The sequence below is a fragment of the Convolutriloba macropyga genome, chromosome 10 (genome assembly GCF_964194025.1).
Source record: "Convolutriloba macropyga chromosome 10, txConMacr16.3, whole genome shotgun sequence".
Lineage (NCBI taxonomy): Eukaryota > Metazoa > Xenacoelomorpha > Acoela > Convolutidae > Convolutriloba > Convolutriloba macropyga.
The window spans coordinates 58,908,680-58,924,202 of record NC_134477.1 but is presented as its reverse complement, the minus strand read 5'-3'; the positions used below and the strand labels follow the sequence as shown (position 1 = coordinate 58,924,202).

General features: G+C 35.1%; 1 protein-coding gene across 1 annotated transcript; it reads right to left on the bottom strand.

The window, feature by feature from the left end:
- Positions 1 to 356: 356 nt before the first annotated feature.
- On the bottom strand, positions 357 to 12,518 carry LOC142348769 (charged multivesicular body protein 6-like). The gene is made up of 5 exons (XM_075400265.1): positions 12,239 to 12,518; positions 11,899 to 12,051; positions 4,772 to 4,916; positions 3,871 to 3,978; positions 357 to 631 (listed from the first exon to the last, which is right to left on the bottom strand). Exons 1-5 carry the CDS (start codon positions 12,383 to 12,385, stop codon positions 528 to 530), a joined length of 657 nt encoding a protein of 218 aa, XP_075256380.1. The 5' UTR covers positions 12,386 to 12,518; the 3' UTR covers positions 357 to 527.
- Between the last annotated feature and the right edge of the window lie 3,005 nt (positions 12,519 to 15,523).

Below are 15,523 nucleotides of genomic sequence, written 5' to 3'. Positions count from 1 at the left end.
AATTTTGAAAATGTAGCGTGCAAACACTGACTGAATTAAAATTAGAATTATTAACACGAACCACATACCTGAAGTCGAGTTTGAACCAGAAAAAAATGAATTTGTCGAGAATTAGAGGCGCACTAAGAGCAGAGAAGGAAAACGAAAATTCTACCCCATTTTACTAAAAGAATTGTTTTGGCGACAAAAATAAATTTTGATCAAAATCAAAAAACCTATTTAAAGTTACCTACGGACCTTTAGTCTAATAATTTTTCTGAAAAACGACTATTGAAGTAAACGCAGTAATGTTATTTTCTCACAAACTAAAACGCCATACAGTTTTATTTCCCGGTTCAGATGCAGCAAAAAATAAATCCGATAAAAAATAAATTGGAGCTTTTACTGTAATCAAGAAGTATAATTATATTTTGCAGTATAAACATTAAAGCGGGGAAACTTTAAAAGAAAAAGTATTAAATATACATAAACTTGAAAAATTCTGTTAGTTATTGAAAGATCAACCCGTGTGATAAACCAGTTTGTCTTTATCCAGCTACTGCCAACCTCTCCGGTCTCGCTTCTCTTTCTGCCGCATTGGGCAATTCGTGGGTTGGAACATCTGGCAAATTGATTGCGGCATCTTCGGCTCCTATAACCAGTAGAACTGAACTGTGCAAGAAGTTTTTTAAACTAAATTTCATCCATCACTTTTCAAAAAAATATTTAAACAAAACATGGCAACTATCATAGGCCTAACGGTTGCTCTCAGTAAAATAGGAAAGTTCATGAATTATCAGAAAAAGGGACTTTTTCGATGATCAAAGCTTAGTGGGTCATATTATTTGCCCCCCCCCCCTTATTATTACATATTGATTTACTATGTAATGGCACGTGCTCCGTAACTGGGGGCGAATAACGTTGTGATGATAAATTTTTCTGTTAAGCAGATCAGTTTTGAGCAACGTTTCCCGGAAAATTGACAAAAAAAATTGGTGGAGTAGCCACTTCAGTTTTATTGATTGGATAGATGGTCTACAACATTTACAAAACTTTTAATGCCTCATTTATTGGTGCCGTGCTTCGTTTCAACTCCACTTCGCCTCGTCTAACCTAAGCCAGGTACAGTAATCAATTAGTAAATTCTAAAGTAATTCTTTTCTATTACATAATTTGGATCTATTCTGTTTTGCCCCCCCCCCCCCAGCTTAGTGAGCTTATATTTTTTTACGCCCCCCAGGTGCACGTGCTATTTTTTCTACGTAGTAACGTGCTACATAACAACATATAATTTGTAACTGGTGGCTTAAAAAACAGAATAGATCCCATAATTTACACTTTGGGCTCGCAAACAGCAACTGAAGACGCTTAACCACTAAACTATAATGAAGTCAATCAATTCTCTTGCGCACACCATCTCTTTTATATTCGCATGGAACTTTTTTCACAACTTAGCTAAAGGCGTAATCGCAGGGTAGGTGAAAACTGATTTGAGCTCGTTTCAATTGATGCGTTTGACGCTATTTTAGAACTTTTAGGTGTACGCCACTTTTGCTATCTTGGTGTATTACAGAGTTGAAATAAGCGACCGTTAGAAAAGTTCCGGGAAATACAGCATCAAACTAACCGTTATAATGCCAACATATTTTTCCCTTTAGCGCCACAGAGGTTATATATAAATAAAAACGTCCAAAATAAATGAAAAAGATGAAAAACATAAAACAAAACATGCTGGCAGCTTGCCAGAAAATAGCCGCAACAGGTTCGTAGTCTCAAAAAGATAGTATAAGAAACAGAACAAAAAAAATCTTTTTATTAAATGCTAAGATAGTCATTAAGAATCTGTCAAACTTATTGTTGCTTCTAATAGCCGGTCTCAATAACCCTCAAATAGAGTGGCGCACACTCACTTGACCTTATCTCTTTGAATTAAATTAAAGAAAAGTCAATTTTAGAGTCAGGAAGTCATTTTTGAGAGCGAGTTAAGTAAACTTCATCACGCGAATGAAAAAACTCGCTCCACTAAGACTGAAAAATGACATCACGCACGTACGTAATTCAGTTGAAAATGCATTAACAAAAAGCAGATTTGAAGTGGTTGTGACGTCACATGGTCGTAACAAAAATCTGGACGAAATAAAAAAACATAGCCGGAAGAATTCCGGAAGCGACTCGAAGCGTCAGAGCTCCACAATAATCTTTTGCTCCAAATAATCTTTTGTTTTTAAGCATCAACTCTTTACCTCACCTGGTTTTATTTTCAAAGATTACTGAAATTCATACCGAAGTCACCACGAGAAAGCAAAGCAGCAAAACTTCATTATATTAAAAGTATTTGGTAACGTAAAAAATGTCCAATATTCTTAGGATAGTCAAAATATTGATCAGCTCTGAAAACTGAGAGCGCTATAAATTGGCATGAAATAACTCATGATGACGCAATCAACTGTAATACCCAAAAACACATTTTGAAGACATCATGCAGACAACATTTTAGAAACTAAAATAAATTTTTCAAAACAAAAAGCATACTAAAAACAAAGACTCAAAAAGCAACTACATTTAGTTTTCAAATCAGTGCAAATAAGACAAAAATATGATATTCCTCTTCCTTGTTGGACATTTGATAGACAAAATGAAATCAAACTATTTCAAATTAAAAATGATCGTAGAAAAAACAATATCAGTAACAATTTTGCAAAAGGATTTCTCCTTGCTGCATTCTGTTAAACTAAATAAATTGCAAACCAAAAAAGTGACAAAATCCAAGAAAAGAATCGTAATAATTTTTTACAACTAAAAAAAACTAAACTAAAAAATATAAAGGGGCTAAGGGAAAGCCAGAATGACAGATGCTATAATGTACAGAGTATAGACACGATGTAAGAAACACAGAAACAAAAGGATTACTTATTAAAAGTTAAAAAACAAAATTAAAAACCATAATTAACCAAAAACCAAAAATAAAGAAAAAAACAATTCAAAAATTAGCATTCTGGACTAAGAATAAACCAAGAGCCATCCTCCTGTACAGATAAAAAAGATTTCAAAAAGTAGAAACAAAATTCAAAGATTGTAAACGTCGAAAAAAATTTGCAAAAAAAGGTCAAAAAAATATTAAAACTGCATTTATGAATTTTTTAACTATTTCAAAAACTTTGCACCAAATAATAATTGAATTAGTAAAAAAAATCAAAATACCTGATGTTGTCAAAAGACTAGTTTCTAGTAAATTAAACAAAAATTTATAAAACAAAAATACCTCGGGGTAGAAACATTCATTCCGTATATGAATTATCAATGGGAAGTTGCCATATGAACTGATTTTTTAATTAAAGAAATTAATGGGAAAAAGTTAACAATTAGTTAAGAAATCAAGAAATATGTGCTTATTTTGAACTTGAAACGCATTATTAGGCTATTTAAAGAAATGTGGTAACAATTTTCGGGGCTACATTTCAATATAACGTCAGAAAAAATTATTCCCACAAAATAAAAATTATAAGCCAAAAAACTAGTCCAATTGGTAGAAAAGCGGCTAAAAACCGTTATGTATGTGCTGTTCTGTTAAAAAACACTTTTCAAAGTCGAAAAGTCATTCACTGAACGGAGCTCATGATCAAAAAACCTCACTTGCTCAAAAAAATTAGTCACAGCAATTTTACCCATTTTCACTATTAAGTCAAAACGGCGCCTGAGCAAATAGTTCTTCCGTTAAAAAAACCTTAAGAAAACCAATTCTCCTCTTCCAGGCGTAAAAACCAAGAGAAGGCCAATAATAGCCCCAGCTATCGCTGTGCGGCTATTAAAAATAGATTAAAATTTGCCCTCTGAATTTTGAAACTGCCGCTTGTTTCTGTATGAAACATGTAATAGCTATGTAATACTAACCCGGTTGCGCCCTGATGCCAGTTTTGTCCCCCTCTCCCTCTTCATCGGCTGCCAAAAGAGCCTCCAACTCGTCCAGAGCAGCTTGCTCATCTTCTTCAGTCAAGGAACCTGAATTAACAAAATATCACAGTTATTTTGCAATAAACTGAATATACTATTCGGTCTTTTCCGTTAACCCCCCACCCCAAAAATTATGGCTTATATTACATAATGGGGGTATAAACACTATGCCCACTAAACTATACAATTTTTGCTACCAAAGAAATATATTGTAAACGCTTCATTTTCACGCAATATATGCCATAATTACCATAATATATTACCAAAACAACTGCAGACAATTTTTATCAATCAATAAACTATGAAGGTTTTTCCTCCCTTCTTAGTTAGTCGGAACTCTACCTGCCAACGTTGTGATATCCCTAATTTATGAATTTATAAATACGACTAGAGAGGCTAGGGAAACTTTTTATGGATCTTTTCCATTTGTGCCATGCCCCCGCCCCCACCTTAGTGGGCGGTTATTATTTGCACCCCTCAGACGCACGTGCAATATTTTTACATAATGATTTACTATGTAATGGCACGTGCTCTGTAACTAGTGGGCGCATAACGTAGTGGGGGGCACAAACGGAAAAGATCCCTTTTTTAGTGCAAAAATTTCTGACCACGGAGGTGTTCTAAACCTCGTCCTCTCGGATCTCGGAGTCCCGGGCATTAACCACTACACGAACTATGCACTGTCTTCGCTTACAACCGGTTTTAAGTGACTTAATTTCTGAATGCGCGCAATTCAAATCACTCAAAAAAGTCAAACTCGAAAAAATCCTTCGAGAATAGAAATCGAAATAATGTTCTAGATCAAAACAGTCAAGCAAAAATCTTGCATAAAAAGACACACCTGCCAGCGTGTCTTCAATCTGTTGTTGCAACTGGACAGCATCTCGTGTGTCGTCCATAAGATTCTCAATGTCATCTAATTTGAGCACCTGTTGTAGTTTGGACAAAGCATCCTTGCCGGATTTCAGTCCGTCCACCACTTTGATCTGTACAAAACAAATAAAAAATTAAAATATAAATAAAATATTATAAATAAAACATTATAAATCAGTGAAACTTGAAAGACTGAAAACAAACAACATTGTTAACTTCCTCTAATACATATTAGAATAAAATGCAAATGGTAAAACGACGATGTAAAGTTAAGAATATATCATTATCTAAAATAAAAAAACCATTAAATTAGTTATTTAAAGAACCGGACATTAGATTAGTAAAGGCAAGCTTAAAGTTTTTTTACGCAACTTTTATGTACAGCGTGAATATTAACAATGTAACTAAAAATTAAAGTCGAATGCTTTCAAGGCGTTCAGATTATTAAACATAAAGTTGAGCTTAAAAACCCTCACTTGCCTGAAACCATTGGTTACTTTGGACTGACTTCTGAGTACGTCCTTTACCTTCAATCACCTAGACCCGAAAATTTAATGGATGCAAATGCATTTTTAAAGTCTCTTTCACTCCAATTGTTTCAGTTTCTTTCTCTTTCTGCATCGCCTCAGTCAAGTCTTCAGCAACTCCCCTTTCATTGGGTCAGTAAAACGAAACTAATTATTGAGTAAATGCCCTCTCATTGGTCGACACTAATAACTCGATACCATGCTGGAGAAAAGTTTTACAATTTGTTCAGTTTTGAAACCTCCATCATTTTGGGCGAGTATTTTGGTGAAGTTTTCCTTTATCTTTTGGTAACAAAGACACCGACCTCAATTTGACAAATTGACATGACCACTATTTGCATCTAGTTTCTCTTAGGCAAAGGTTAAATGCTCGTAAGATTGAAAAACAAAATCTCGTTTTGATCCAATTCATGATTGTTGCACAAGTTTTCTCCCATCCATCCCCACCGAAAATTACCTTATAAACGACTTGAGGTGAATTTAAAATTTACCTCAATTTAAGAATTCCAATTAACTTTTTTTAGCCAAAAACAATTAGGTTAAAATGATCAATTTAACAATTAGCGGAATGAAAGCTGGTCACGTGCTCATTCAACGCCCTCATTCGCAAGTCATCCTTTATTAACGCCAGACATTTCCATTAAAACTTACTAACTACCTAAAGTGTTAATTAAAACAATTTTTTTTCACGTTTTTCAGGCTCAAACATTCAAAGTGTCAGACCAAAAATCTGTCAGAGTAAAAATTGTATTAAAAAGACCGCAAGACAAATATTATTGCTAAAAACTTTGCCAACGATCACAGACATTGCCAGAGCACAAACATTGATCTGTTCTCACAAGCCGATAAAAATGGTTAAATTTTTATATGATAAAATGAAAAAGACCCCCAAACCTGTGATTCTGTTAACGAGCAAGGTCGCCAGATCGGCCATAGATCCTTTCAGCACCCGGCCCTAATGCCAATTCTATTTCAGTACTGAGAAAGTCTGATTTTAAGTGTGATTTCATTACTCATTCAGAACTATGATCATGTCTAAATCCAAGTCTGCAAATCCAAAATAGGTTCAAAAACGCCACAAAAATTAGCCGAAAATGCGTCAAGAGAAGGGCAAAATCGAGAAATAGTCCAATAACAGGGCCTCGGGATATCAAGGGCACCCTCGGCGTTTCTCCTTTTAATGATTTTACCCCCTCGTGTTAATTTTCCACATCTGCGCAATCTGAAAAATTAAGAAATTTCGATTTTCGGCTAAAATTCGGCTTGAAACGGCTGAGAAACGAGTCAAAAACACCTTAAAATGACCCAATTCGGGCCCACTTGACCTGCCCGGTTCCCTGCTATCAGTTTTCAGGGAAGTCGAGAAAGTGCATAAAACATGGCACGTTGCGGTTTTTTTTGGAATTCAAATTTTTATGCGAAAATTTTTGAAAAGTTGGTTTTGACTTGGGGATCAAATTCTAAGTGTTATCCAAGTCTTGGCTAAGACTTGTATTTAGACGTGCCTAGTACTGGGAAACAAAATAAGATTTGGATTTAGACTTAAACAGTACTGATATAGACTATTCGGTCCGGGCAACTATTAGCTGATTTGCAGGACTTACTGAACTAACTTATTTTCCTTAATGTAGTAACTGCTATTTTGACAAGGACCTGCGTGGAGCTAAATTCAGTAACAATGTCAATAATTGCAGTTTCTGTGTAATCGCAGCTGAACAGCATTAGTCAACAGCGGCCTGTTCTCATCTTTCAGTTTTCTTATTCCACGCGTAATAATTGCGTTAGCCTAATTGTTGTGATAAACTTATTAAATAGTTTCAGAGATGAGCCAGCGAGGCATGCTAAATAACCCTGCCAAAAAAACATGAAAACTTTCAAAAAGAGCGTATAGATGACTCAGTAGACGTGAATATGCCTCAACTTAGATTCCACGATCAATCACCGCTGCAAACACCAGTCGGTAAATCTGAAAAGAAGAGAACTAGAAGTGAATTGAGCCCACTAAACGAAAACGATGATCTGGACGTATCAAGTTTCATTGATGAAGCAGTAGCAAAAATTATTCCCAAAATTATTGATGAGGTGAAGTGTTCAGTAAAGCAGGCTATCGAAGAAATGATTGAAAAAGTTTTGAATGGCACAAAGGAGGAAATTTTAAATGAAGTTAAATCAGAAATTTATTCAGCAACAGATTCCATTCGAGAGCAAATGAGGTATCAAAAAGATGAGCTGACATTGAAGATGTTATCAGAAACAGAAATGTTGGAGAACTACAATAGGCGAGACAATTTGCGAATAATGGGAATGTCTGAGCGCATAACAACTGATGCAAATAATCGCACGATTTGGGAGTCTAGCGATAGAACAATAAGCAACGTAGTGGAGCTGGCATCCGATATTGGAGTAGCATTGGATAAAAAAGACATCTCGATTGCTCATCGTCTTCCATCCAATAAGAACGAAAGACCCATTATCGTTCGTTTCACCAGAAGAGTAAGCAAAGTTGAAATTTTAAGAAACAAGAGAAAGCTGAGAGAAAATGACACAACCATGAACGTTTCGATTGTTGAAGACTTAACGAGAGCCAGACTAAGGTTCCACAATTTGATGAAAAGCGACACAAGAATAGAATCGACATGGACAAGAGAGGGAAATTTGTTCTACAAATGGAAGGACAATAAAAAAGTACATTGTGTTCGTCAACTGTATGAAGGAGGTATTGAGCTAGGATACGAATTACAGGATGTACAATTCTGCTTTGATAATCCATCGTTTTAGCAATTAAATAAAAATGTGCCGAAAACAAAAACTGATCAGCTTTATTTAATAATTTTTCATCTTAATACTAGATCATTAGTAAAACATTATGATGAACTGGAGTCACAACTAGGCTACCTCGAGTCACACCCTGATATTCTTTGTCTAACAGAAACCTGGCTTAAAGATAATATGACACCGTATTGCTTCAAGTTATCAGGCTATAAAACGCTCGTTTCTAAAACAAGACCCTACCGTGGAGGAGGTGTAATGATTCAATGCCGAGAAGCAGTAAAATTAGTCGCTGAGGAACAGTGCAACTTAGATGAAAGCCTTCTGATTAAAGTAGAAGCAAATAAAAAATTCTACTTCATATTGGTTGTTTACAATCCTCCGAGAAATAAAAAAAATGGAGTTTCTTGCACGCCTTGAAGAAACCTTAGAATGTTTAAGTAAAAAAGACTGCAGCGTTATCATTTGTGGTGATTTCAATATCAACATTTTGAAGAAAAATGATCTAACAGCAGCCTATTTTGATATTATTAATAGTAATGGCTTCGAGCTGCTAAATAGCGATCCGACACGAATTTCAACTTCTACGGATTCCTGTATCGACCATTTTATAACAAAAAATGTGGAAGGCAAGATTAAAACTCACAAAGATGAAAGTTTTTCAGATCACTATCCAATTTCCCTTGAAATTGTTGCGAAACATAGCAATTTTAAACCAGAGTTAAATTTTCGAGATATCTCGTTTACAAAATCTCAAGTGAAGTCTGAGATGTTTTGTTTTACATTGAGTCATCAGTTGCAAAAAATTGAATTAAAGGGTGAAATGAATAAATGCTTCAATTCCTTCCAACATTGTTTTCAGCTGGTTTTTGATCATTATGCTCCTATGAAAGTTTGTCATAAATCAAATCTGAAGCCTAAATGGTTAACTAACAATCTAAAAAATTTAATCAACAAAAGAAATAAAGCACATGGCCAATGGTCTAAAGATCGGAATAACGCCAGTTTGCGAAAGAAATTTCTACTTTTGAGATACCGAGTTGAAAAAGAGAGCAGAAGATGCAAGCGTAATTACTATTTTAAGAAATTTGAATTATGTCTGGGTGACTCGAGGAAAGTTTTCAAAATATTAAATGATCTTCAGGGCAAAAATGAAAAGTCAGATCAAATACCTATGTTGGAAACGGAGTTAGGACAATGAACAAAACCATTTGATATAGCGCAAGAAATGAACTCTTTTTTCTCTTCTGTTGGAGAAAAACTCGTCAATTCATGTGTTCAAATTCCCTTAAATAGCAATGCTTTCAGTCAGCACACTAATTTTTCAATCTGGTTCTATGATACCAATGTAAAGGAGATATCTGATGTCATTGATAACCTGTCAAATAAAACTTCTTGTGGTTTAGACGACGTATGTTCCAAAGTAATAAAGGCTTGTAAAGACGTAGTGGCTCCCTATCTATCAAAACTAGTTAATATGTCCTTCCATCAGGGTATTTTCCCTACTGCCTTGTCCATCGCAAAAGTTTTTCCCCTTTTCAAATCAGGAAATAAAGCTTGCTGTAATAACTACAGGCCCATCTCTCTTTTAATATGTTGGGGCAAAATCTTTGAAAAAATAGCTTACTCCAGGATCTATAATTATCTTGAAAGCAACAATCTCTTACACAAGAATCAGTTTGGTTTTAGGCGCAAGCATTGTACTATTGATGCCATAGCTGAATTTACGGAAAAAGTAAGAGCACTTAATGATAAAAAAACAACGGCAACTGTCTTCATTGATCTAAAGAAAGCTTTTGATACAATTGACCATGAAATTTTACTCAGAAAGTTTGATCTTTATGGCTTAGTGGGTCCTTGTAAAAATTGGATGAAAAGTTTTCTAAGCAATCGTAAACAGTGTGTTGAAGTAAATGGTGTAAGATCTAAGCTGTCTGATATAAAATACGGCGTTCCTCAAGGTTCAATTCTAGGCCCTTTGTTGTTCATCATTTATATAAACGACCTCCCTAAGGCATGTAATAGCAGTGACGTGTTTCTGTTTGCAGACGATACTAACATTGCGGGCATTACCTGCTCCAAAAATGAGCTGGAAGTGGATCTAGCTAGTGTAAACACTTGGCTGTTAAATAACAAATTAACACTGAATTTAGAGAAAACGGTTCATGTTAATTTCAAAAATGTGACTCCAGATTCTAGTTATCTAAACATAGCTGGATCGTGTCAAGTTTCCCAATCGCACTGCAAGTACTTAGGAATCGTTTTAGACAATCAACTTAAGTACAATTACCATATCGAAACAGTTCGTAAAAAACTTAGTGTTCAATGTGGAATTTTGTGCAAGCTAAGGCACTTAGTTCCTAGAGTTTTCTTGCTGAGGTTTTATGATACAAACGTTAAACCCATAATTCAGTATGGAATTTTAGTTTATGGATGTACATCGCTGAATGCATTAAAGCCTATTCATATTCTTCAAAAGAAAATATTGCGTACAATCTATTTCATGAAAAAAGACGAGCATGTTGGTAATCTTTTTGTCCAGAATAAAATTCTTTCGGTCTATGAACTGTACATATATGAGCTTCTGAAATGTGTTCTTCGTTCTGCTGGAAAACTGCATTCGGAGGAATATATGAATAACCTGTTTCAATATAAAGAAAACCCCCGTTTAACGCGCAGTGCTCAGAAAAATCTTCTAAAATTGCCTTCCAAGTCAAACAGGTTTAAAAAATGTTCGTTAGCCTATAGAGGAGCTAAATTGTTCAACTTGCTGATTGAAAACGGTGTTCTTGAAACACCTCTTGAGATAGATAATGCATTTTTTTCCAAAATTGTTCATAGTATAAGGGATCTATATATTCTAGGCAATATAGACTTAACCGACTTTGTGTTTGGATAGTTAAAGTATAGTATAGTGAATAGAGCAGTCAGACTTCCTCCTAACGAACTTCTAAGAATTCCTGGCCACAAAAGTGGTGCGGGTTGTTCGTTGCAGGGGGAGGAAGTCTGTCAACGTTACATAGATCTTGGGTTTTGGAATCTTGACACTTGGGTGTCAGAACCTAACCTTGATCAATGTAACGTACCCCTTCCCTCAAACAAATCATGCATCACTTCAAAGCCTCTCAGTATGCGCTACATCAGTCAGGTAGCTAAAATGCAAAACAATTTCAATTTTTCTTTAAGTTACTCTTTTTTTTAATGTTTCGTTTTTTTACTTGCTTTGGTGAGATTGGGATACTTAAATGGACTTAGTTGATAATTATTCCTTTTCTGCAATACAATGTTATTGGATTAGGGCAGCTTCAAGTGAACTAATTGGTTCCGTCTGCTGTCCCCTCTGTGCTAAATATATATTACACTTTGTGTTGCTAGTATTATTTTGTATCAGAGAAATAAATTCTTCTTCTTCTTCTTCTTCTACGCATTTCAGACTGATCTTTTCATGAGCAGCATTGCTTTTTTGGTGACTAAGGCCATTTTTTGTGTCTGAAAGTTTCACGTGGTCCCATCATTGCAGTCAAAACTGTTCAGGCTGCGGTCGCCCTGAAGCTACGGTTGCGCAAGAACTCATCCTAACACAGAAAGCTTCACGGAGACAGGGATTGAATCACACACCTTAACTCTTGGCTATCAGTGAAAGAAAATGGGGTGCGGTCTACCGCACAGATATAGGATCCCTCCGTACCCAGTCTCGAACCTTGGATTCGAGACTAATAAGTGAAGATATCCTTTTTCTGTGCGGTCGCCCACCCCAATTTCTTCTACGGCTATCACACCACTACTAATGAGAACGAACCTGTATCTCGGCCATTTCAATCTCTCCAACCATACTCTCCAGATTCTCCAGCTGATTGTAAGTCTTGTCCAAAAGGGACTCTTTGTACCTCTTTCTCCTCAGAACTGTCTTCGCTCTCTCGCTCAATCCCTGAGTCACCAACTGCTTCGCAACCTGTCCAAATATGGAAGTAAAAAAAACTAATAAATTGTTCCCAGAGACAATTCTTCTAAGATTTCCTCTAAGAGACAATTCCATTCAGCATCAGCTCAAAAAAATTTCACGGAAAAAATCAGAACCCGCTTTTTTTTCACCGGGAGAAAGAGAACAAAGGGAAAATATCCACATTCATTTTTCCAACCTGTCTCTCTCGTTCGAGATCTGTGTTGATCTTCTTCTGGTAGATATGTAACTGGTCTCTCGCTTTCTTCAGTTCCAGCACTGCCCTGTCATTGTCAGTCACTCGACTGTTCTGCTTCTTTTTGCTCTTCCCAAAAACGTTCCCCATTCCTATAACTGTTCATATAAATCTCTACGTTGCACTAATTATTCTTAGAATGGAATGCTCGCCAATTGTTTTGACATTTGGGGTGTCATCAATTAACTATCACCATTGTAATATCTGAAAAATAATTGAGTTTAAAAACAGATTACAGAGATTTTGAATACATCGGGACAATTTTGTCCCCCATCATGTAAGAGCAAACTTTTAGTTTAGACTTCGACTCAAAAGTCCAAATATTTCACTAATTAAAAAAAATTAGCATTCCTTAATTATGAGGCAGCAAAATTTTTTTCTTGATAAGACAAACTAAGTTCACAAATTAGTTTGTCTTAATTTCACAAATTAGGGGGGGGGGGGGGGGCAGAAACTGGGTAAGAACTTGGGCGAAAAAACAAACTGGGGAATTCATAAGTAAAAATGGATATGAAATCCACAATTCTCTTCTCAGTTTCGATATTAATCATATTGGTTTATTTTGCTAGTGTTTCTTTAACAACATATGACCAACATACTGACAATGTGACAGTATCGAATTTAACTTTTACCATCACAACGAACAGGCATTTTTCTTTTTAGTAAGCCTGGGCGAAAACAGCAATGCACTTTTGCATTGATAAAATCTAAAAGTCTAACAACTTCTAACGCAACAACTCTCCATCCACAAACTGTGGCATTCTCAAAGCCTCGATTCAATATGGCAGACGTCTATATTATTCTGAAAATTTAAAAACGCATTTCGTTTGGGTACCAGAAAGAGAACAACTAATGATAACGAATCTTTGTAAGGCAAATATAGACGTCAATTCTCGGCACCTCAGGTCAATCATGAAGGCTATGCTCAAATCTTGAAAATGTTCAACAATTTATGAGTTTCTGAGTTCTTGCACACTTAGTTATAAACACATAACCAACACACTTCAAAAAAATTGTAGCCATACGACTGGATGGTGTTCAACTCTATTGTAAGCTGTTTATGTCGGGCAAGCGCGGATGGGGGCAAGTTTGCAGACATGTAATAACTTATAGTGGCGCATAGTTATTACAGACCATTATTAAGATTCAGTATTTAGAGAAAAAATGAAACGAGCCTCGCTGCACTTTTCATTAGACTTTTAGTAATAAACTGTCACAAATTAAGTTCAACTGCTGAAACTGAACGTGCAAAAATGTAGCTGAGTCAAAACTCAAAAAAACTCAAGGATTCTCATTAAGTACATATCCTTTTGTTTATTAGGTGTGGCATTGGTGTATCGATTTCATCTTTTCAGTGGTTATAAGATTATATATAAGATTTTGTGTTTATTTTTCATTTAGTATTGGTGAATTCGAGAGTTTTGTAAAATCTTTTTCTAATGTCACTTGATTTTTGTGTTTTGTCTGCTTTTGTTCTACTCTTTGTTACCCTTTGAGTTTTATTAAAACAGGTCCTATCGTCCCTCTAATGCAATATAATATAGTCGATTTAATGTTTTTGAGTTCTACCTAATGGTTTTACTTCGATAGACCCCGTCTGTTTTTGAACAGTTATAGAGAATACTTGACACCTGCATTCATTTCTTCTGTTTTATCAATTTGCAGGAACAGAAAAAGATATCATCGACTTTCTAGCATAAATTGGTACGTATTTGAGGTTTATGTTTCTGTTGCCTAATCACTTACTCTCATTAAGTACAGATCCTTTAAGGTTATTAAGTGAGGCATTAGTGTATTGTTTTTTTTATCTTTTCGGTGGTTAGCTCATTCTTTTTAAAATTTTTTCTATAATTTTATTTTTCATATTAAGTCTTAGTGAATTTGAGAGTTTTGTAAAATCTTTTTTAATGTCAATATATTTTTGAGTTTTGCCCGCTTTCGTTATATTCTTTGTTACCCTTTGAGTTTTGTAAAAAAAACAGTTTCCATCGGCCCTCCAATGCGATATGATATAGTCCACTTCATAATTTTGAGTTTTGCTAATGGTTTTGCATCAATAGACCCAATCTGTTTTTGAACAATTTTAGAGGATTATTGAAACCGGCATTCATTCGTTCTTGTTTTGTAAACATGTCCCTTGGTGGAAACTGAAAAAGATATCAACTTTCAAGCATCAATTGGTACGTATATGAGGTTTATATTTTACAGTAACGTATTTTATTGACTCCGAACCTCAAAACAGCTGTTTTGCTCATCTTTTTATGTCGCTTTCCAACTGTTTTTGTTTGTGACGTCATTTGTAACACTCATTAGCAGTGAGTTTTTATACTTGGCTGCTCCAAACATATGGACCAATATCTATGCGAGAACAAAAAAAACATATCACAGACTTTATAATGCGTAGATAGTATTTGCCGAAGTGAGTTCTTTCGTAATATTTGTCTAGTTTTTATTTTCGTTTTTGTTCGAAAGAGAATCTTTTAGCATCTGTTTCATAAGTTGACGGACTCAGATTCTTTTTAAGTGATTTCCTTTAAAAACAACCACAGTACGAATGCCCGACATTGACGCTTTAGCGTTTATACCTAATTTTTGGAGTTGCAATAATATGTTGGATTGCAATTTTCATTACGTGCTGAGTTTCCTTCTCAAATAAAGATATCGGGAACGGACTGTTTATTCATCTCAATTTTAATGAGAAATAGCAGTTTCGGCCTCATTTCTAGTTTACATCAAGTGAAGCGTGTTCATCTATTCTTGATATTCGCATGATGTCGAGACTACTAATTGATATTAAAGAATCATCAAAAAATCAAAGGTTTCGAGCATAAAATAGTTAAAACTCAAAAAAACGCACTTTTTATATGCATATAAATTTCATACACAGATTCGTCAACAAAAGTTTTTTTAAAAAGGACGTGAAAGAAAATTGGCGGTTTCTATTTTTGACTCAATTAAATTATGGGAACAAGAAGATGTCTTTAATAATTTCATTGTACTGCGTCGAAGTGTTGTCTATGAGCTGAACAATTAATTAATTTACACTCAAAAAGCATTAAAAAATACGGCAGTGAACCAAGTTTAACAGGGGAAAATATTGGATTAAAAAGAAACAATAAGAAGAGAATCTAACGGATTCAACACTCAACTCTGTCACATTTTCCATTTCAATTTCCACAATTTACTGGGGTTTTTTTTCGTTCGCAATCTGCTAACAAGATAGTGGCG

Excerpts from the sequence above, each read along its gene's own strand:
- LOC142348769 (XM_075400265.1), bottom strand. The coding sequence starts at position 12,385 with ATGGGGAACGTTTTTGGGAAGAGCAAAAAGAAGCAGAACAGTCGAGTG. Across the intron at positions 3,979-4,771 it reads GATTGAAGACACGCTGGCAG|GTTCCTTGACTGAAGAAGAT; the intron begins GTGTGTCTTTTT and ends TTGTTAATTCAG. Across the intron at positions 632-3,870 it reads TGGCATCAGGGCGCAACCGG|GAGCCGAAGATGCCGCAATC; the intron begins GTTAGTATTACA and ends TACTGGTTATAG.